At 67.9% G+C, this 20,933-nt stretch overlaps 1 protein-coding gene across 4 annotated transcripts; it reads right to left on the bottom strand.

Moving 5' to 3' along the window:
• Positions 1-460: 460 nt before the first annotated feature.
• Positions 461-20,886, bottom strand: PCSK7 (proprotein convertase subtilisin/kexin type 7). 4 transcript variants are annotated; one of them, XM_087778339.1, is made up of 16 exons: positions 20,785-20,886; positions 19,248-19,727; positions 18,656-18,790; positions 18,046-18,211; positions 16,010-16,100; positions 15,166-15,220; positions 13,277-13,415; positions 12,578-12,678; positions 7,614-7,781; positions 6,444-6,551; positions 5,310-5,412; positions 2,989-3,145; positions 2,738-2,832; positions 2,479-2,572; positions 2,068-2,185; positions 461-1,862 (listed from the first exon to the last, which is right to left on the bottom strand). In XM_087778339.1, exons 2-16 carry the CDS (start codon positions 19,713-19,715, stop codon positions 1,452-1,454), a joined length of 2,409 nt encoding a protein of 802 aa, XP_087634465.1. In that variant the 5' UTR covers positions 19,716-19,727; positions 20,785-20,886; the 3' UTR covers positions 461-1,451. The 4 variants fall into 4 exon arrangements, 3 of the variants coding, with proteins under 3 accessions (XP_087634465.1, XP_087634466.1, XP_087634467.1); XR_015709152.1 differs by lacking the exon at positions 20,785-20,886 and having other exon boundaries at positions 1,845-1,862; positions 2,404-2,572; positions 19,248-20,301; XM_087778340.1 differs by lacking the exons at positions 18,656-18,790; positions 20,785-20,886 and having other exon boundaries at positions 19,248-20,302.
• Positions 20,887-20,933: the final 47 nt, after the last annotated feature.

Genomic DNA, 20,933 nt, shown 5'->3' with positions numbered 1-20,933 from the left:
CCAGGTTTCCTCCCGCCTGCCCCATCGCCCCCCGGCCGGCGGGGCCGGGAGAGCCGATGCCGCCCTCCGTAAAAGCTGCTCGGGGCGCCTGGGCCACGTCCGCTCCTTCTTCTGGCTCCCAACCTGGGAAAACCAGAGCTGGGGATCGGGCTTTCCCCGCCCAGCTCGGACAGCTCTGCCCTCTCCCGCCCGAGCCGCCGCGCCAGCCTTCCTCCAACCTTCCTCCTCGCTCCTTCCAACCGCCCGGGGCCCAGCCCTCGCCTCCCCCTGCCCGGAGCAGCCCCGGTTCTCCCGGCTCCCCGGGAGCCGGGCACGGAGGGCTGCGAGCAGCCCCAGCACCCCGAGCAGCCCCAGCACCCCGCAGGGCCTCCCACGGCCCGGGGCTGGGAGGCGCTGGGCGACTCGCCTCTCCGCAGCCAGAAAGCGCCGGGGAGGGCAGGGGAGGGACGGAGGGGGGAGAGGAGGGTTTTTAAGACTTTATTTGGAAAGCTACACAAAAGGGCTTTGCTGATTAAAAAACAAACCCCAGCTCTAAAAAAATAAACCAAGGAACCCAAAGACAGGCGCACAAGCCAACCCCGCTCGCAGACGAGCCGCTGCCGGAGCAACTCGGCCTCCCCTTCCCAGCCCAAAGCCGGCACTGCCCGCGGCCTCGCCCCTCCCGGCCCCCGGGCACAAACTGAGCCCCAGCAGCCGGCGGGGAGGCAACGGGGCGCCGCCCCGATCCCCGCCGCCAGAGCTGCTTCCGTGCCCGCCGCGGCAGGGACAGCCCCGTCCCGCCCCGCCGAAAGCCCTGCTGCCTTCCGCCTCCCCAGCCGCTCGCCTGCCGGCGGGAGACGAGGAGGCGGCGGCGGCGGGGTCAGAGCACAGGGGACGGGGAGCAAGCGCTGGTTGGAGATGGGCAAAACGACTCCCTGCTTCGAAGCTGGGCTACCTGGCGGGCACCGGCCCGCTCCTAGCCCAGCAGGGCAGGCAAATGACGGCGCCGCGGGGCTCCTGCCTGCAGAGGCAGCTGCCAGGGGCCCTGCCACATTTTCCAGGCTCGCTCTGCAGAAACTGGGGACGAAGCGACGCTTCTTCCCCGTGCTGCAAGGCCGCGGGAGCCGTGGCAAGCAGGGGACTCCGTGCGTAGCTCCGCCGCGGCCGCCACGTGCCCAGGAGGCATCGGCGTGGGGCCTTGCTCCCCGCGCCTTTGCGGAAGCCCCGAGTGCTGCTGCAGGGCAGGTTCCATTAGGAACGGGTTTAAGGCTTGCTTTGTTTTCCAGAGCGAGGGAAAGGGAAGCTCCCCTTCCGCTGCCAGCACTCTTTCTCCTTGTTTCTGAGCCGCTTCCAACACCACCTTCCGCAGGACACAGTGGCCACGGTCCCTGGTGGCTCGGGACGTCTCTGCTGCCCGTGCTCGGGAAGGACGTACCGAGTGGGAGGGCTGCAGCCCAGACCCCCAGCCCCGGCTAGCACGGCTGGGGCTCCCTGTCCTCCGGGAGGGGCTCGGCTGTCGCCTCCCGGCCGAGGTAGCCTGCCGCGGCGGGGGCCGCCTCGCGGAAGCTCGCGGCTCTGCTGCTGCTGGGAAGTTTGGGGCGGGTGGGGGTCCAGGACCCCTCCTCCCCCTCGGCCTCCCGGGCGGGCTCCGGCTGCTCACACTCCATCTCGACGTCCTCGATGTCCTTCTCCCGGTAGAGCGGCACAGACTCCATCTCCAGGCCGCTCTCCAGGGCTCTGTGCTTCCCTCCCTGCTGGTACCATCGGCAGACAGCGGAGTCGTTGCAGGTCAGCTCAAGCCCCACGTTGTTCCTGGTCAGGCAAACCTCCAGCACGTAGTAGAAAGTCCAGAACACGGCAAAGCACCCCAGCAGCAGGAGGGTCTGCAAAGGAGGAAAGCCCTTGAGGAACAAAGCCCTCGAGGAACAAAGCCCTCGACCACCCCAGAGCCCTGCTGTCGCCCAGCGGAGAGGGCGCAGCGCCGGGAGGACCACGACGCAGGTTCCCGCTCCTCCCGTCCCCCTGCGGAGGACGGGGCCGCCCCGCTCGGCGCCAGCCGGCAGCGTCCCGGCCCGCAGGCAGGCTCACCTTGAGGGTGTTGGCCGTGATGGTGTAGTGCTGCTCCTCGGGGATCTCCAGCCCCGGAGGGCAGGGCAGGGAGAAGTCGCTGCTCAGGTACCGCCCGCTCATGGCTTCCTCCAGCAGCCTGGGGGACAGAGGCGCCCGTGAGGGTCCCGCAGGCGGGGCTGCTCCAGGGAGGGTCCCAATATGCCCACGAAGGGGCCGGAGTGCCCCTTCCACCACCGAGGGCTGCCCTCCTGGGTCAGAGCCAGCCAACGGCCCCCGGCTCCCCGGTGCAGCGTATCGAGGACAGCCCGGTGCCCCGGGCCGGCGGCCAGGCTGCAGCCTCACCCTGCCACGCACCTCGCAGACCTGCGATGCCGTCCCTCAGCCCTCCATCTCCTGCCTCCCCACCAAGACGGCGTTGCGGTCTCCTACCTCTGCCGTTCCTTCATCTCTGCCGGGGACCAGGAGGAGCCGTACAGGGTCAGCTGCCACTGCTTCAAGGTCCCAGGCCTCAGGCTCTCATCTCCTGGGGAAGAAACAGGTTGGGCCAGTGGGAAACTCTGCCACCCGGCTGGGTGGCACCGCACGGAGCTAACCCGCGGCCGCCCAGGTGCCGAGCTGGCGGCTCCCCGGGACATGGCAGGAGCTGCTGCCACCGCCCCATGGAGGAGGCCCGGAAGGCAGGACTCACCGACGTCCCTGATGACCAGTCTGTACGTGCCCTGCGCTTCCTCGCCCCAGCACCGGACCGTGGAGAAGGTCCAGTCAGCAAAGCCATTGGGGTCCCTGCCAAAGGGTGAGGAGAAGCGACCCATCAGAGGGTAAGGCAGCCCGAGCCGCGAGGCTGGACACGGGCCCTGGCTCTCCGGCTCGGGGCCGGCTGGGCTGGGCGTCCTGCCCTGCGGCGTGAGCCTCCGCACCCCCGTCCCCCTCGGTGCTTACGAGTCCATGCTCCTGGTGGTCCCTATCAGGGACATCATGCCGCTGGGGCAGAAGAGCCTGATCTCCAGGTTGCCGCGGCGGGGGTGGGTTATGGTGACGGTGACCGCCACGTGCTCCAGGGTTCTCATGCCGGAGAGCTCCAGGTCGGCGGTGGTGACTGGGAAAGGGAAGGCAGGGTTTGCCGAGGCTGGTGGCCGGGACGGAGTCCCCACCTCCAGCCGGCCCTGAGGGGCTGCTGTGCCCCGTAGCGGGACCCACACGCTCGTCTCTGCCTCCTCCCAGCTGCCCCCGTGCCTCTGCGCCCCCGGAGCAAGAGGCAGGAGCCAGGGCGGCGGCACCCCGCGCAGGGAGGCTCTGCCGAGCGCCGGCAGCAGAGCCGCGCTGGGCTCGGAGGCCCGGCCTTGGCCCACGCTCTGGAAGGAGCCTCCCCGGCTGCCCGAGCCGAGCCGCCCACGCGCCTCCCCGGCTAGCACAGGCAAAGGTGTCCCGGCACGCTTCCTCCCGGGCACCCCTGTCACGCTCGGGCTGCCGAGACGGGCCGGGAGAAGCCAGGTCCTCCCAGACCAGAGGTGCGGGAGGCAGCTGGGACTGGCCGTCCTCTGCCCGCAGCGGTGCCCTTTGTCCGTCCCGTCCCCCCCGAGGTCAGCCAGGACCAGGCGGGATGGAAAGGAGGACGGTGAGAAAGGAGGGGTGAAAGGCAACAGCAGCGCTGGCAGCGGGAAAGCTGACTCCCGGGCATCTCCCAGCACGTCCCGGGGCAGGAAGACGATACAGACCCACGCCTTCCTCTGCTCCCAGGGAGGGGGCCCAGGCTCTCGTTTACCAGCAGCCTCTCGCCTGCAGCCGAATCCTCATTTCACAAGCAGTGCCCGGCTGCTGCCTACACGACTTGTGCCACTGCCCCACGGGCTCCCCGACATCCAACTCTTCCCCCGGTCCTGACTCACGGCTTGCGGATTCAGGAGCCCACCCAGAGCGCGCTGGCCGCTGCAATGAAATAAAACCTCGTCCTTCACCAAATCCTTCCTGCCCTGGATCTGTGCCAGCCTTGGGCAGCCCCGGAGGCTGCTCTGAACCCACAGTTACACAGGGGCCAGCTTTGGAAAGAGGACTGGGACGAGAAGCCCGGTGTCCGTCTCAAACCGTTCGCAGCCCCAGAGCTGCTAATTATAGCACAGGAAACCCCGGCCCGCCGCGGAGCGGATCCCAGCCTCTGGCTCGGCCTCCTCCCGGCAGCTCCGGCCGAGCGGCGGGTGGGCGCTCCCCGACATCTTCCCAGCGGGGAGGCGGGCGCACCCCAAGCCAGGCAGCCTGCCTGCAGCGGCCGGCCAGCACGCTCCCCGGGGCCACGCGGGGAAGGGGTTAACTCCGAGTCAGCCTGCCCTGCCTGGGGGACAGCGGTGCCCCCGGCATTCCTCTGCTCTGCTTCTCCAAAGGGCCTCTTTTCTGCCTCTCCCAACCCCTGCTGCCTGCCCAGCTTTCAGCTCCCGCCTCCTTTTAGGGCGGAGGGAGCTGCCGGACCCCCAAGCCTCCCCTCAGAGGCAGAGCGGGGCTAAGCCCGCTGCCAGCCCGAGGAGCGGGCTGTCACCCCTCTGTCCGGCTGGGGCCCAGCGTCTCTTCAGCCTGCAGCAAGGAGGGGAGGGACAGGAGCATCTGCAGGGGGGGTGCCGGCCTGCCGAGCTCCAAACTCTTTCCAGGGGCACCTCTGTCCGGGGGAACAGCCTCCGGGCGCTGCCCGGAGCCCCTCTGCCAGGAGCCGCAGCTGGGGCAGGGAGGGGCGCAGGGCCAGGCCCCCCGGGACAGCATCGCCGGCGGGACAGGGAGGGCGCCGCGCAAGAAGCTGTGCCCAGCCAGAGAGCCAGGCCCTGCTGGGGGCCGGGGAGGGCTTGGGGCCAAGCTCTCCTTCCCACTGGTAGCCGGCCGGAGCAGCGCCTTGTTTATGTGGACAGAGGTTGGCCAAGTCGGGAGCTGGAGCATTACCTAAAATGGTCAAAGCCAGAGGAGCAGGTCTGGCTGCTGCCCAGCCTGGCCCTGCTCGCTAATGCCTGTCTGGCTCCTCAAAGACATCGGTCTACGGGATGGAGCTATCGGGGAGGGGACCACATCAGCAGACACAGATCCCCTGGGGAAGGGCAGCGGAAAGAGAGAGGAAAAAGCCCAGGCGGCCCAACGCTTAACCCCTGCGTGGCCTCGCGCAGCCCGCGGCCGGCCCCGCCAGGCTGCCAGCGCGCCCAGCTGCGCCCCGTGCCAGCGGGAACGGGCTGGATCCCCGGCCTCGGTGCGTACGAGCACGCGCTCTCCCGGGGCACGCCCGCTCTTACCGTTCCAGGCGACCTCCAGCTCCTGCGGGAGTAACGGGATGCTCCTGCCCTCCTTCAGCGCAGGGCTCGCGTACGAGGCGAGGTACGGGACGGACTCCCAGATCTGCCAGGGGAAAGGCGAGAGGATTCGGCACGAGGCTGCACCCTCCCTGCACACCCACCTCTCCGCCTCCGATCGCTCTTGCAAGCTGCTCCCGTCCTTCAGCACGCCGAACGCGTGTGGACGCGGGCCCAGCTCGGGCCCAGGCCGAGGGGCCTCTCCCGACGCCGCGCTGGGGCACGCAAACCCGGGCAGCACGCGCGGGCTGCGGCGAGCGCCGCGGGGCTGGAGAGGAGGGCCCGCGGGCCTAGGAGTGGGAGGAGAGCGACTGCCTGCGGGCTAGAGGGGCCGATCGAGGCTCGGGGCTCCCCAGCTCTGGGTTTGTCTCCGCCTCCACCCGAGCGGCTCGGAGCCGTTACTTGAAGCCGTTCCGTTTCAACCCCAGGGGCAGGAAACGTAGCAGAACCCCAAGCCCTGCGGGACGAGAGAGCAGCCCGCACGTCCCTGCGAAAGAGGGGGCGTTGCTGGCAACCGGCAGCGCCCCGGCACAGCCGCGCCGCGCTCTACGCAGGAGCCAGACCAAGCGGCAAAGGGACGTGCCCTGGCCTCCGCGCGACCGGAGGCACGGGGAGGAAGAGACGGGGACGCCCCTGCCTGCTCTGACCGCACCGCTCCCTCGGCAGCCCCAGCGGCCCCCGGGACGCGGAGCCCGGAGCTGCCAGCTGAGAGCGCCCCGCTTCCTCGGGGCACGACGCCCTCCCTGGAGCCCACTGCGTAGGGAGGAAGGTGCTGGGGCTGCTGACGAAACTCCCCAAGCCGTGAATCAGAGCTGCCGTCTCCCACCAGCGAAGGCTCTCGCCCATGGCTATATATAGTGCTGAGAGAGCAGCAGCTGGGGGGCAGGTTTCAGGCGTTGCCGAAAGCCTGATTACTTCACACTAAAAGCAGCCTTATAGCGAGGGCCGGCAGGACGACGGCCAAAGCGCCGGCCCTGAACGGCAAGTGTCACCCCACGTCCGTGGCCTGTCACCGTGCCACCGGGCTGGGTCTGCTCTACCTGCCCCGGGGCACGCCCGGGACGGGAGGGGAGTTACCTTGGCAGCGTTAACCAGCCTCCAGGCGTTCAGCAAGCCGAAGCCGTGCTGGTGGCTGTGGCTGAAGCCGGCCTGGTTGACGTCCCACTTCGCATGACGATCCTCGTACTGGAAAGAAATGCACGGCACTCTTGTTACCTCGGGGGACGCCTGCGAACCCCGAGCAGAGGGAACCGGGCCTGAGGGGAAGGAGGCTCAGAAACATCCCGCAGCAGCAGGGAAGCAAACCCACGTGGCCTTATTAGAAAGAAACAGGTCGACCTTTGTTTGAAACAAGTCCCAGGACAAACAGGCTTCCCAGCTCCTCAGAAAGGAAATCAAGCAGCACGGGAGGGCACACATGCCTCTGCTCTGAAACATCCCAGCTGCTTCCCGGCTCCCGGCCGCCCAAGCCACAGCCTGTGGGATGGCAGAAGCCTTGGGGAGAAGGAACCGAGTCCTTTAAATCAACAAGAGCCGGGCCAGGACAGACCTGGGTCCCATCACTCATCAGCTTGTCCTACTCCGGCAACGCTGGCCTGCAGTTGCGGAAAACGCTGCCCTGTGCCAGAGCGAGCACGGCATTAGTGGACACGGGCTCCGGCTCCCCGGAGGGGCGCGGAAGAAGCCCTGTCCCTAAGCTGAATCCGGCGGCTCCGGTCAGTTCCCGCTCCCGCTCTCCGCAGGGAAGCTGTGCTGGAGCCGAGGCCGAGCGAAAGGAAGGGCGGCGTTTGCTGCCGAGCTCTCCGCTACGTCCATTTCCAAGAGCCCGACTCTCTGGAGAGCCCGAGGGAAGGCCCGAGCAGGGCAGAGCTCCGCGCTTTCCCGCGGCGCAGACCGCGGGGTAGCATCGCGGAGAGGCGTTGCCGGCCCTTCGGCCGGGCCGGCCGCGCCGCGCGCGCGCAGGCTCCCTGCACGGTGAGCCCCTGGAAGACCTGTGCGCTGGCAGATGGAGGCATTCCTGGAGCAAATACCCCATTTATTATCATGACAGAAGAAAATGCCTCAGCCGCATTCCTGGGAGGAACGAGGGGTGAAGGGAAAACGCAATCCCTTTGCTGGGAGCCAGACAACCGAGAGATTTACAGAGGGGCAGGCAGACATAAACGAAGCTGTGCGCAGCAGCAGGACCTCGGCCAGCCTGCAGCGTCCCCGCAGGGCGGCCGGAGGGAGGGCGGGCGGGCCACTCACCTTGGTGGTGGTGAAGACAATGATGTGCTGGACGTCTCGCCAGGTGAGACACGGCCGCACCTGCAGCATCAGCGCGATCATCCCGGCCGCGAGAGGAGCGGCAGCCGACGTCCCCGTGTGGCCCTCCGTGCAGCCCGTGCCCTTCTGCAAATCCCAGTCTGTTGTCACCTTCCGGGAAAGAGGAAAGGCCTCCTGTCAGGCCACCGTTTGCCAGGCCAGGGTGGCTGGGACAGGCACCCGAGCAACCGAGCACGCAGTCCCGGCCCCGAGCCGTACCCTCCCCACACCAGCTCCACCGGCCGCCCGCGCTCAGTCCGGGACGCAACTGCTGGCAAAAGCCCCGGGGACGCAGGCTAGCGTGACCCCCGCCCCACGCAAAGGGCGTGAGGGATGGGGGCTCTGGGGCTCCCCACCATCCTCCTGGGCGCAGGTAAGCAACGAGCAATGCCCGAGCACACTGGGCGAGGGCAGCCCGGGCGCCCCGCGCGGAGGCCGGGGTCCTCCTTCACTGCGCGAGCACCCCGGCAGCGAGCAGGGTGGTGCGCAAGCCGGTGGGTTTTCTCCCCAGCCCCGCAGCGCTGATTCGCCGCTTGCGCGTTTCCGTCAGCAACGCTCTCGTAATTTCTACCGCTCTACCGCAAGCCGGACGAGGAGGAAAAGATCCCCCACGGGCTGGCTGGACGCACAAGGAGGAGGCTTGGAAAACCGGGAGCGCGAGGGGAGAAAAGACGGAGTCAGCAGCTCTGGGTCCCCCCGGCCAGCCCTCTCCAGCGCCAAGGGCCCTCGGGGGGCCCGATTTTTCATTAGCAGAGGGCAGTGAAAACCTTCTGCACTGCAGGACGCCTTTGGCCGGGCGGAGCCGACTGTCCTGGGGGAGAGAGGAGCTCGCCCAGCCCTGCTGCGGCGCTTGCGAGGGCGCTTTGTGCAGCCAGCAGTGCCTTTCCCCGTTCTGCCGGGCAGCCGGCCCAGCCAGGCGCGCCTACGCGCGGTCTGCCCCAGGTGAACAGACGGGAAAGAGCAGGGAGAGGGGCGTGAGGTTGGGCAGAGAGCGGGAATCAGAGCGTGACAGCCCCGGCAGGGGAGAGCACTGCTGCACGCCACGCTGGGCCGAAGAGCTGGGCTTCTCTGCACCGTGCCAGGGCACGCAGCAGCCTTTAAAGGGGACCGCAGACACTCACGCAGCACCTTCGCACCCCTTCCTGCGAGATTTGCTACGTCAGAAGGAAAAGGAGGGACCGCAGCCCGCGGTCCCTCGCCCAGGGACACCTCCCGCCTCTCTGCGACCGCAGGGAAACACGGGCAGGGAAGGGCGAGCTGGGCCAGCGGGGCGGCACCCAGGCCGAACACAGCACGCCAAGGCCAGCACCCGGCGTCTGACCCCCTTCACAGAAGGCTTTCGGACAAAAGGAGAAAGTTCTCTCTCCCAGGGATTCCCCCTCCGGAGGAAAGACGGGGGGAGGTGGTCCTAAACCCCCTGCCTGCGCGGACCGCATCTAATCTGCCCATCTCCCAGCCGTCTCTTGTGCAGGGGCAGCTTCCCCCCAGGCAGGAGGGAGGAATTTGCAGCACAGGAGCTTGCTTTCTCTCTGCGGCTGCTGAGATCAGGCTGGGAGACAGGAGGGGCAGCCAGAGATCCCGTCATCCTCCCTCGGCCGAGACCAGAACAACAACAAGAGCGGGGCAGCAGCAGGGGGAGAGGATCAGGGATTAGCTGCCGAAAAGCCCGGAAACGTTTCCCAGGCAGTTCCTGGCCAGGACGGGGGTACCCAGCAGAAACCAGTACGAGGCGGGAAGGACAACACCGCAGCTCCCCAGTCGAGAGGCACGGCCCTGCGCTGGGAGCTGGGACGCAAACAGTCCGGCGCGGGGCTGAGCAGAGCGGCTCGGGCAGCTTCTCCCCAGGGCAAGGGCAGGAAAGCACCTTTGCAGCCGCTGCTTGCGCAGAGGTTAGCTAAGGATAAGGAACAGCAGCTTTACACCGCTCCGGACCACGGACGGGTGCTCTGGACCACGGACGGGTGCTCTGGCCTGCGGCAGCAACAGCCAAGGCACAGCAGGGTCCCGTGCCGGCCCTGCTCCCCTCTCCCCTGCCCGCAGCCACCTTGGCTACAGAGGCTGGACCAGCTCTTGCCAGAAGCTTCCGATTTCAGCCAACATCCCTGGGGCCTTTGGAGGCGGCACCGCTTCGCTCTGCTCCCCACGCACGGAAACCAGCACCGGTTCGGGGAGAGGCACGCGCCGCCCAAACTCGAACACCGCGAACGTTCCCCGGGGTACGCTGGACACGTGCAGAGAGCCTTGCCGCCCCAGGACCAAAACACCAACTCAAAGGAGCAGCCGCTGCGCACAGGGACCCCAAGCTCACCGCAAAGGGTCCTGGGAGACCCTCGCTTCAGGGACAACGCAGCCCGGTTGAGAAGCGAGGACTGCGGACAGTTTCCTTTGGAGAGAGAGAGGAACGGGGCCTGAACCAAGCGACTCTGGGGGAAAACTCACGGCAGTTAGGGTTTGGGAACCTGCCCATCTTCACTGCTGACCACAGCGTCACTCCAGCACAACCGGGCCCCTGCAGAGGAACCACAGGGGACCGCGCAGAGCACGCAGAGCCTCAAAAGAGGGAGCTTTCCCCAATTACGGCACCTGACTGCAAACCGAATGTGTCCGTCCCCCTGCGCTCCCCGTGGGGAGGCAGCCTGCGCTGCCAAAAGCTGTAGGTTTTGTTGCCTTCCCCGCTTGACTCCATAGCGTCCCGCCAGCCGTCAGCAACCTCAGCTCGGGCTCGGACGCCGCACGTCCTACAACGAACACCCCGAGCAGCACAGACTTTTGGTAGGAAACGCATCTAGTGCCAGAAGCCGTATTCAATTCTTCCCGTTGAGGAAACCACACAGAGTTTATAGTCCGGTGAAAGAAAAAAACCCAGCAGATGGTCGCGGGGAAGTTAACTCCGACACCCCTGAAGCACAGCTGCAGGGCATCTAGGAGCAGACTGTCCTCCAGAAAAAGGGGCACGTAGGTTTTAACGTAGGTTTTAACGCGGCCCGGGCTCGCTAAAGGAGCGGCCACGGCGCTGCAAAGAAATGGGACGGCTCTGGCACGTGGCGTGCCTAGGCTACGCGTGGCATCTCGTCCTGGCTCCCCGATGGACGGCCAGCTCCCGTGTTAGTGGCCCACATGGCCAGTATTCGAAAGGAAGGGGCGCTTGAGACCCTCAAAGCGCTCTCGCCAGCAGCAGGCTTGGGGGAAGCTGGACGTAAACCCAGAACTCTGCAACTCACGATGGACGGGCGGCAGAGCCCTTGCTTGGCTGCCGTTTCCTTTGCTCCTAGCGTCAGTGCTTTCCAAACCAGCTGGGGACAATCGAAGTCATTTCTGCAAGGAAAAACTAGCTCCATTCTGGGTTTTGCTTTCCCTGCCGCGTGAGCCGAGCCGTTGCCCCAGGCAGGTTGTGCCGTGCTCCGGTTAGGCGCGGATTCCTGCCCCGGCTCTGGACCGCGAGAGGAGCTCGCCGAGTCCCAGGCAGGTGGCTGAGGAACCCAGGCTCTCCCTGTTCCCCCGGTCTACCCAGCACGCAGGGAAGCCTGTTGGACAAGCCTGGCTTCGGCTCCTCTCTGGCAGGCCCAGAGCCAGAGCTGCACGTCCCTGCTTGCAGAAGCACCCCGGGCCCGGGCCCTCGTCCGTCAGGCCCCCAGAGACCCCCGAGCACAGGCTGCTGATGCTGATCTGCCACTGGGACTTCGCTGCCTCATCGGCTTCGCCAGGAAAGCGCCTTTGGGAACTGCCCGTCCTGCCGGGAGACCCTCCCGCTGCTTGCTAAGCCAGGGACAACCCAACCCCCAACAGTCGGAGCTGGGAGCCAGTGACGTCTACCCCAAGCTGCCCCAGGGCGGCTCGGGCTCCGCAGTCCCCGCTGGCACCGCAGGACAGGAACGGGCTGCAGCCACAGGGGCTGATGAGCCCGGCAGCCCCCCGAGCGCACCAGCACCAAGGGAGGAACGCGCTGGGTCAGGCCTGGGGCTGGCGAAAACAGGCCCGGCTGCTTGGCTCAGGCAAAAAGGACATTTTGTTGACAAGAAGTCATTTTCTGGCAAAAAAAGGAAAAGCTGATAAAAATATTCTGAAAAATTCAGCTGGGAGAGGCACGCGTGCCAGAACAGAGAAGGGGCCGGGGCCAAGTAGTTGAAAGAGCCCACCGCCGCTCCCCGCCCTCCGTGCTCGTCCGTGCTGCCGCGTCCCTTCGGCGCGGCAGCGGGGGGCTGGCTGGCGGGGAGCGCCGCAGCCCCGGCGGAGCTGAGCCGCAGCCGCCCCTGCCCCTTGCTCTCCGGGAAAGCCCACGGTGGCTCGGGAGTCTCGCTCCAGGCCCCCTCCTCGCCGCGCAAAGGGGGCCCACGCGCTGCTGGGGTAAAGCTCATCTTCTGCCGGCTGTCCCCGGGGCTGAGCCGGGGGGAGCGCCCCAGACAACGTTCCCAGGGCCACGGCGCAGAGGAGTTTCTTAGGGGTCACCCAAGCGGCCCCCGTCCCAGAAGATGCCTGCCTGCAGCTGCCAGCAGGGAGATAAGGGAGCAGAGTCCCTGTCCCTGTCGGTCTGACATCCTGCCCGCGCTTGAGGCGCCACAAACGACACGCGGGATCTGCGCTGGGGGCCAGGAAACTCAGCGTGCCCGCGACCACCCTTGCAGAGAGAGGGTCACCGCACTGCCAGTTACAGGCTGACGGAGAGCGACAACACGGGAAACGACTACAAACAGGAGCCTCCCTCTCGGAGCACTACTTACGTTGGACGTGGATAAAAAGCACGTTCATCCCCTGCCTCGCAGGGGAACCCGACCCCCAGCCCACGGCAGATGCGCGGCACTGGGAAGGGACAGAGCTTCGTCCCTTCTCCGCCCCGGGCTGTTCCAGCCCCGCGGCCGGGTGCGGCCAGCAGCGCGCAGGGGAAGACGCGCGGCTCGCACGCTACTCACAATGCTCCTCATCATCTTGTCCCCGCCGCTGAAGGTCACCGCTAACATGGAGGCACATTCCTCGGCATAGAACGGCATGGAGCCCGTCTCGTCCACCGCCCCTGGGAAAAAGCGAAAGGCATCGGCCGTATGAAGCCTGTTTCGGTTTAACTGCTGGAACTGCAAGGTGAGGAGCCCCGGAGGGCCTGTCCTGCTGGCTGTGCTTTTTCCCGGGCTGGGAGCTGGGCAGGGAAATCGGACCCAAGCCTGTATTTTTCGCAGCTGGAAGACCTGCAGGAAAGGCAGCCCCGGTAAATAACCTTTCACTGTGCTTAATATTACACAGACCTTCTACCCCTCACGTAGCTTCTGGCCTCGAGAAGACGGATTAGGCGTTTCTTTTCTAACAGCCGCGGTGGGAACACCGCGTTTCAAGTCGCTCCCTCCACATGGCAGCGTGTCCGTCGCAGCCCCAGCGACGGAGGCCTGAACCCAGGCAGGGATTTCTTTGGCCTCCTCTTGCTCTGTAGGTCAAAAGAAAACTGCAGCCTCGAGGGCTGAAGCCCCTCTACACACTGCCACGTTCGTTCCCAGAGGACAGACGCTTTCCCACAGTTTCCCACTATCCAGCCAGCTTCCAGCTGGGCAGCCTTTGCGCTTTTGGGACGATCCCATTTTTCCACGCTGGGAAGGAACGAGACGGAAGACGCGCGCGCTCACCTATCGTGACGGTATAGATGGAGTTGGCATAACCATCGTAGTTGCAGTTGTCGCTGTGCTGCCCGCCGTTGCCACTGGCCACGACGAAAATGCTCCCAAATCCCCTGCGACCCGCTATCACGCCGTGCTGCAGGGCGGCCTGCGGAGAAGGAAGCGCGGCTGGTCAGGGCACGCAGGCAGGCGGGCCCTTCCCGTGCCCTGCCCCGCCGACACCAGAGGGTTTCTGCCAGCCGCCACGGCTGGCTGCGAGCCGCGGGGAGCGGGGCTCTCCCGGGCCTCGCGGCGCACCTCGCTGCTAACCCAGGCGCGGACGGACGGGCGTGCCTCTCCCGAGCTGCCCGCGCTGGGGGAGCGCTCGCCCCGCGGACTGCTCGCAGGCACGGGACGCGCTGGAAGGCTCTGTCCTGGCGTCTCCATCCAGCAACCAAAGTCCGCGCTCCGAGATGCCAACGTCCAGCCCTGCCGAGCGCTCGGGGTGATAGCGGGGCCAGCCTCAACCCCTCCGGGCCGTATTTCACCCGGCTAGCGGAGTCGGGGAGCTGTGTCTGTTACAGCCCCGACCGGACACCGAGATTCCAGAGCGAGTGTGTTACAAAGGCAGCGACGCGGCCAGCGTCTGGGCCGGGCAACGGCCCATCTACAGCTTGCTACGATTTTAAGCGGATTCTGCCTTAAAATTAAAAAGAGAAAAAGGAAAAGCAACCTTCCAGGCACTCGCAGCACAAAGACCGGCCAGCACGTGAACTCCAGAGGAAACGCAGCAGCCCCAGCCCTCCCAGCTTCAGCAGGGCTCACTCCGGAGCTGGCCTCTCCGGAGCATCGGGGCTTTCCCGCCGACGGAGACTACCCGCGCGCGGCTGCTGCCCTTCTGCGAGGCCCCAGCTCCCGCTTGGCGCTTGGGCTTTGCCTTGATGGAGAAGCACAACTACGCCAGCCCCGCTCGGGAAGCGCGTTTCCAGGCCGACACCTTGCGCAGACGACGCTCCCGCCTTGCTCAAGGGTACGTGTCTGAGGGACAAGCAAGGAAGCAACCCTGCTGGAAACCAACCCTCCTCCCCCGCCCTCGCCTCGGCGGGTGAAGGCACGTACTGCGTCGCCCAGAAAGCCCTCCAGCCGCTCTGCTGCGGTAAAGCGAGCTCTGCTCGTGCTCTGTGTCCCAGAGCCTGTTACAGCTGTCTCTGCACGCAGGAAGAGAATAAATTAAGTTGCAGAGCTGGAAACCATTTGTCATCGTGAACCGATAGCTCAGTTGTCAGCGTTGCTCCCGACAGCAGAGTAACTGCTGTCTTGCGGTTAGGAAAGCACAGCGCAGGGCTGCCGAGCAAAAGAGAAATTAAGCAGAACCACGTCCCAGGAGCAACGCGGTGCCAGTTTTGGGGCACCCTCGGCGACCCCCGCTGCAGCACCGGGGCAGCAGGAGCACGGGCGCGGCGGGAACGCCGTAATGGCCCGGGAAGGAGCTTCGGCTCTGACACGTCCCCCCGCTGCAGTCCCACTGCGAGCGAACGCAGCCATCGCCCCAGCCCCTTATTTACTCCTGGGAGTCGAGGGCACGCTCCCTGCCTCGAGAACCACCCTTAGCGCTAGGAACGCTCGGTCTCCCGAGCGGAGAGCCCCCCTGGGGCTGCAAAAGTTGTCAGAATAATACCACAGCTTGCGAAAGAGCATTTTCCCGCTGGAAGCAGCCTCTCCTTGGAAAGCTCGTCTAACGCTTCCCAAACGCCGCCCTCCCGCAGCAACGTCGCCTCTCCCCGCCGCACGGTAACGCGCAACGCCTCTGCTGGCAGCGATGAAAGCGAGCCAGCGTGTGCTGCGCCACAGCGACGTCCCTCCACAAGCGGCGGAGGGCTAGCCCAGGGGTGACCCGTGCCGCTGGGACCGTTTTTTACCTTTCCCAGTTGATGGGGGCCATCCACGGTCTTCCCATCGTCATCTGGACCCCAGCTGCAAAGAGAGGCGCCGTGAAGTGACAGCCCCAGGAGCCGCAGACAGCAGCTCTTCCTCCCCGTACAGTTTGCTTGCCATTACAGCGAGCTACGAGCAGCCACCAGCGACTCCCAGCACCACGACCGGCATCGGAGGGTGCTGTGCTTTCCCATCCGTTAGGCTGGCCCCTCGCGGCTGGGGCATCGCCGTCGCGTTTGCCCTGTGCCCCTGCGTCAGATTCCAGCGGACGAAACGTTTGATTTTTATCGAACCGCCAGCTTCTCACGCATTCCAGTCCCCGTCACACGGCTCAGCCGGGGCTCCCCAAGCGCGGCGGGGGGCACGGTGCCCCCTCCAGCTCAGCCAGCCTGCGGGACGAGCTGCAGCAGCGCTCAGAAGAAGGCCTTGCGCCCCATAGGTGCCGTGCACAGCCCGGGCCAGCTCTCCAGCAGCAGGAATACTGCTGTTACTCTTAAGAGCGGTAACAAAGAGCCCCACCGGACGCCCCCGGCTGCAAACCCCCTCGAGCTTCAGCGGCGCAGAGCCCCTGAGACAGCCTGGCTGCAGGGCACAGGCGGGCACCCAGCCCAGGGGACAGGCAGGGCGCTCCCTCTCTGGGACAGACCCGCCACCCCGCACGAAAGCGGCGCCGACTGCGGCGCCTCCGGGCTAGCTGGAGCCGGAGGAGGAGAGGGGCTGGTGTGACCATTCAGCCGCCAACTGTGCCCCCCTCCCCAGGCAGCGCGGAGCCCGCGGCCCCTCGCGGGGCGTCGGCGCGGCCCGGCGCAGGGTCCCCTCGGGGCTCACCTGCAGCTGTAGATGTCGTTGATCTGATAGTGCTTGTTGAAGGCGATGGCCTCCATGCTGTCGGTGAGGGGCCCGTCCAGCACTCGGATGCCTGCAGGACAGAGGACAACGGAGCGTGACTGAAGCGGATCAAAGTAAGCCGCATAAACGGCGCAGACAAATTCCTCGGCAGGTTCACGCCGGGGACGCTCGCTCTCCCGGCCTGACCAAACCAGCTCCCCCGGAGCTGTAACCCTGCAGACGAGTCCGCAGGGGCTGGGTGCGCGCGAGGGGTCGTAGCTGCGCCCTCACGCACAGCTCCGCATCCTCTGCTGGACGTGGCTTTTCTGCCAAGCACGTCCTCCGGTTCCCCCGCCGGGACCGAGTCGGCGACGGTCAGAGCACAACCGAACACCAGCCGGGCTCGCTCCCGGGCACCCCGAGCCCCCCTACCCAGAGCGCTGCTCCCCAGGGGCTTCTTCACATCCCGCCCTCAATTAGCCTGCTGATCTGTAGGGCTAGTCACCGCCCGGAGCAATTGCTCCCCCCCTTCCAAGTCGCCACGCGGCCAGGCACGGCGTCGGGACGGGCGGCACGCTTGCCTGCTGAGGGAAGGGCTCAAGAGACGCGGGACGCCGCAGCTACTGCGCTCAGGCCAGGAGGGCGAGGCCACCTCTCCAACGAAACCAGCGAAGGCTCAATGCTGAGTTGTCAGTGACACAAACCGTTGATAATTACAGTTTTGCATCACAGTTTCGGCTGGCAAAGGATGTTACAAATGGAAACCGGGCACGCATCTCAATTAAGCCTATTTATAAACAGCGCAACCGCCCACCCATCTCAGCTCTTGCCTGACACGGCACACGCGGCTTTTTACTGTCGCACGGGAGCCTCCCCCGTGGAGGAGCGGAGCAGCCCAGCTAGGGACGCGCCGGCTGGCACCGCGCTGGCTCCAGCACTTCCACGCTGCCCGGGCGGTCTCCCCGCCCCCCCACGGAGCCGCAGGCTGCCCCGCTGTGCTCGCCCCGCGAGGCGAGGCCAGGCACAGCTTCGGAGAGCTGAAGCCCGAAGAAGCGCCAGGTCCCGCCTGAGCGACCCAGGGTTAAACCCTCCCTGTTCCCCGCGCTGCGGTTAGACTACGAGCTCATCTTCCCTTCTGCCAGCTGGGCTTTGCTAGCAGCCTCTGCCCGCTGCCTCCCAGGCGGGCCGGAGCCCGGGGACCCGGCTGCGCCGCGATCAGGGGGGCTGCGCAGGGAGCACCCCGTCGGGGCGAGGCTGGGAGGGAGCCGAGCGCAGGGCGGGGGTGCGGAGCCGCCTGCGGTGCCCTTGGGCGAGCCCCCGGCCCCCAGCACCCTGCCGGCACCCCGGGGCCCACCCGCTCCCCAGCCCCGCGTCACAGCCAGGGAACGTGGCACCATCTGCCGGGTACGGAGAGAATCACGTCCCAGGCTGCTCCGCTCTGCCAGGGACGCATCCTGCCCGGCACAGAGACCTCGCCTCCCTCTCTGAAGGAGGCCGAGAGCTCCGGAGACAGCCGAGGCCGCAGCGGCGCGTTCCCTGGCTTGGCGCAGGAGAGACGCGCGGCCGGACCTTCGCGCCCCGTCCATCGCACAAGGCAGGACCCGAGACCACGGGCCGGGGCAGCACGGGGGACTGGCAAACGTTTGCTCCCCCAGCGCCTCCGGATACAGCCGGCAGCGCTGCACCGGAGCGGGCACGTCGTCACGCGTCTGCCTGGCTTAGGCCGCGTGGTACGGACGTGCCTCTGCCGAAAGCTCCGTGGCCGGGCAGGCGGCGTGCCGGGGGTACTCCGGAGAAGCTGCCCTGGCAGACGCTTATCCAGCTTTCCCAGGAACCGGCTCCTCTGGAAAGGAGCTCAGGCAGACGCCGGTTCCTCCCTCCGACAGCCCAACCAGCCCGAGCGAGGCACCGGCCGACTCGGAGCCGCCTCGGCCAAGCCACCCCTCCCACGGAGCCGTGCCCCGGCCCCACGGCATCGGAGGTGAGACGAGCCGGGCACGAGCGCAGCACGTCGGGGTGCCGAGGCCCGCACGTACCTGCGATGCGGCTCCCGTAGGCAACTCCCACCGTGCAGAAGCTGTTGTTCGGCACAGCCGCGATCTCCCCGGCGCAGCGGGTCCCGTGGTGGTTGCCGTTCTCCTCGTCGGGGTGAGGCATAGGGTCGGGGTCGTTCGAATTCAAGTCATAGCTGCCTTCTGGGCTCTGAAAACAGACCCGCAGTCACGACTCAGGGCTCTGCTCCCCTCTCTTCAGGAAAAGCGGGACCTAGGAGCCCGCTACGCGGGCCGACACGCAGCCTGGAAGTCACGGGAACGCAGAGGCCGCTTCCACACGGGGCCGCAGCTCAACGCTGCTATCTGCTGCTGCGGGAAAGGGACCGACGGAGGCAGCTCCAGCCGCCGCTGCGGGCCGCGGGGAGGCCGGCTCTCGCGTCTAAGCGGCTGCCTCCCACAGGCAGCAGGAAGGCTGGCAAACCTGCAACTTGGGTGCAAAATCTCCCAGGGAAAGGTTTGCCGCTGGCACTTCCCGCCCCGGCCGAGCCCGGGGTGACGGCGCGGGGGTCGGGCTTTGCCGGCAGCCGAGCACGGCCACGGCCACGCCGCGCTGCCCGGCGCCTCGCCCTCCCGCCGCGGAGCCGGCACTCACGTAATTTGGCTGTATGTCTTTGATGGTGTGCTCCACCCCGTCGTCCACCACCACCACCGTCACACCGCGCCCCGTCACGTTCCGCTCCCAGACGCCCGTGACGTTGATGTCCTTCCCGGGGCTCTTGCGGTTGTTCTACGCGCCGGAAAGGACAGCGAGGGGAGAGGGAAAGCGGAGGAGAGGGTCAGCTGCGAGGAAAGGGGCTCCAGACCGTTGGGGCACGCTGGCTACGACGTGCGGGGCCGGGGCCAGGCTGGGAGCGCCGCGAGGAGTCACGGGAGATTTGCGTGATGCGGACAGCGGGCAACAGTCGCTTGGGCCACAAAGCAAAGCGCCCAGTGCCGACCCCGCGCCCCAGCCTGCTAACCGTACCGCCGAACCCCCCCCGCCCACCCCAGCGCCACCGGCGCGCGGCGAGCTGCCTCCTCCCGCTATCGCGGCGAGCACGCGGCGGGCAGGGCGAGCTCTCGGCGCACTTCCTCCTCGCCTCAAGGACAGAAAGCGACCGTTTTGCCTGCCACGTGACGGCTCGCAGGTGGCCACGCAAACGGCCCGAGCCCGCCAGCACAAGGGGAGCCGGAAAACCACTCACCAGATGCCACTGCTGGGGGTATTTGGGATCGTTAAAGTGCAGGCTGCGTTTGGAGCGTTTCAGAAGCTTCTGTTCCGAGTGCCACCGCACGCTGTCGTGCTGTGCAAACAAAGCGTCCACCGACCTCCTTATCGCTTCGGGTTCGCTCGCCGCGCGGCCGTCGGGCTGGTAGGCGAAGAGGTAATGGCCCTTGAGCTCCCCGACGCGGCCCATGTTCACCAGCCCCGCGGCGCGGGCCAGCTCCTCCGCCCGCTGCTCCAGCTCCTCCTCGGGCGCGTCCAAGCTGACAGCCCAGCTCAGCCCGCCGTGCCGGGCGTCAGCGCCGGCACCGCGCTCCCCGCCGCAGGCCAGTCCGTCCGACGAGGCCAGGGGGATCCAGGCGGCGCTCAGCCAAAGGCACGTGTGGATACAGAGCGCGGCCTCCATCCCTGCGCTCCATAGCGGCACCCTCCGCTTCCAATGCGGCATCAGACAGGCGAGCTGCAAACAGCGGGAAACAAAACCGGTGAGAACCTGACCCGGAACAGGGCGGCCGCGGCCTCGCCTCAAGCTCCCGCGGAGCCCCGCGGCTCCGGGCGGGCAACGCCGGCACAGCTGGGCCTGCCACCAACCCTCCTGGCACTGCAGAGATCCCCCTTCCAGGGAAACCCCAGCCACGGGGGCTCCTTCCCGGCGGCGAGGCCGCGCCCAGGGGACGGATCCCGAGGGCTGCGGGGCCTGCCGGGGCGGGAATCCCAGGGCAGCGCGCCCACGCTGCCGGCCGGCAGCCGGGGCCAGCTCCCGCTCCCCCCCGGGAAACCCGACGCGAAGCTGGCGAGGGGCAGCCAGCGCGCCGGGCCCCGCCGGCCGCCCGTTCCCCTTCGGGGGAGCCCCGCCGAGCTCGCTCCTCGCCTGCTGCGGGGCCGGAGGGACCTGCTTCCCCCCCGGCGCCGAGCCCCGGTTCGGCCCCCGTCCCGCCAGCCACGGCGCCGCACGGGCGGGAGGCGCCTCCCGAGACCCCGCTTCGTTCCCCCCGCCGCGGCCGGAGCTCGACGCCCCGCCGCCGCCCCAGCCGCTCTCCTCTCCTCTCCCCGTCGCCTCCCGGGCCCGCGACACGGCCGGCCCGCCGCGGCCCGGACCTCTGCCCCGTCGCCGCCCACAGAGCCGCTCCAGGGCGCGGCCGGGCCCGCGGAGCCCTGCGGCGGCCCGGGGCAGGCGGGGCCGGGGCCGGGGCCGGGGCCGGGGCGGGCACCGCGCTCCCGGGGGCCAAAGCTCAGGGACGCCTCGGGCAAGCGCAGCGCTGAGCCCCGGGGACGGGCCCGCCGCCCCCGCTTCCCCGGTACCGGGCGGGCCGCCCTCAGCCCCGCCTGGACCCGCCGGTGACAGCGGCAGCCGGGCCGGTGACCCCGGCCCGAGCGGGGGCCGCGGGGCTGCCCCCCGCCCCGCCCCGCTCCGTCCGCCCCACCCCGCCGCCCCGGGCGCCCTCCCCGGCCCCGGCCCGGCCCGTCCCGTCCCGGTCCCGTCCCGGCCCGGCCCGTCCCGCCCCGCCGGCGCTCACCGGGCCGGGGCCGGCGCCGCTGCCGGATGCCCGCGGCCGCTGACAGCAGCGTCACATCCGGCCGCGGCGCCGCGTCCTCCCCGCCGCCAGGGCGGCGCCCGCGGGCCGGGAAGGGGGGGGGAAGGAGGCGCCGCTCTGCGCCGCCGACC

This window comes from Nipponia nippon, unplaced genomic scaffold (genome assembly GCF_047370975.1).
Source record: "Nipponia nippon isolate SJK-2023a ecotype South Korea unplaced genomic scaffold, ASM4737097v1 scaffold_43, whole genome shotgun sequence".
Classification (NCBI taxonomy): domain Eukaryota; kingdom Metazoa; phylum Chordata; class Aves; order Pelecaniformes; family Threskiornithidae; genus Nipponia; species Nipponia nippon.
This window is presented reverse-complemented; position numbering and strand designations above follow the sequence as displayed.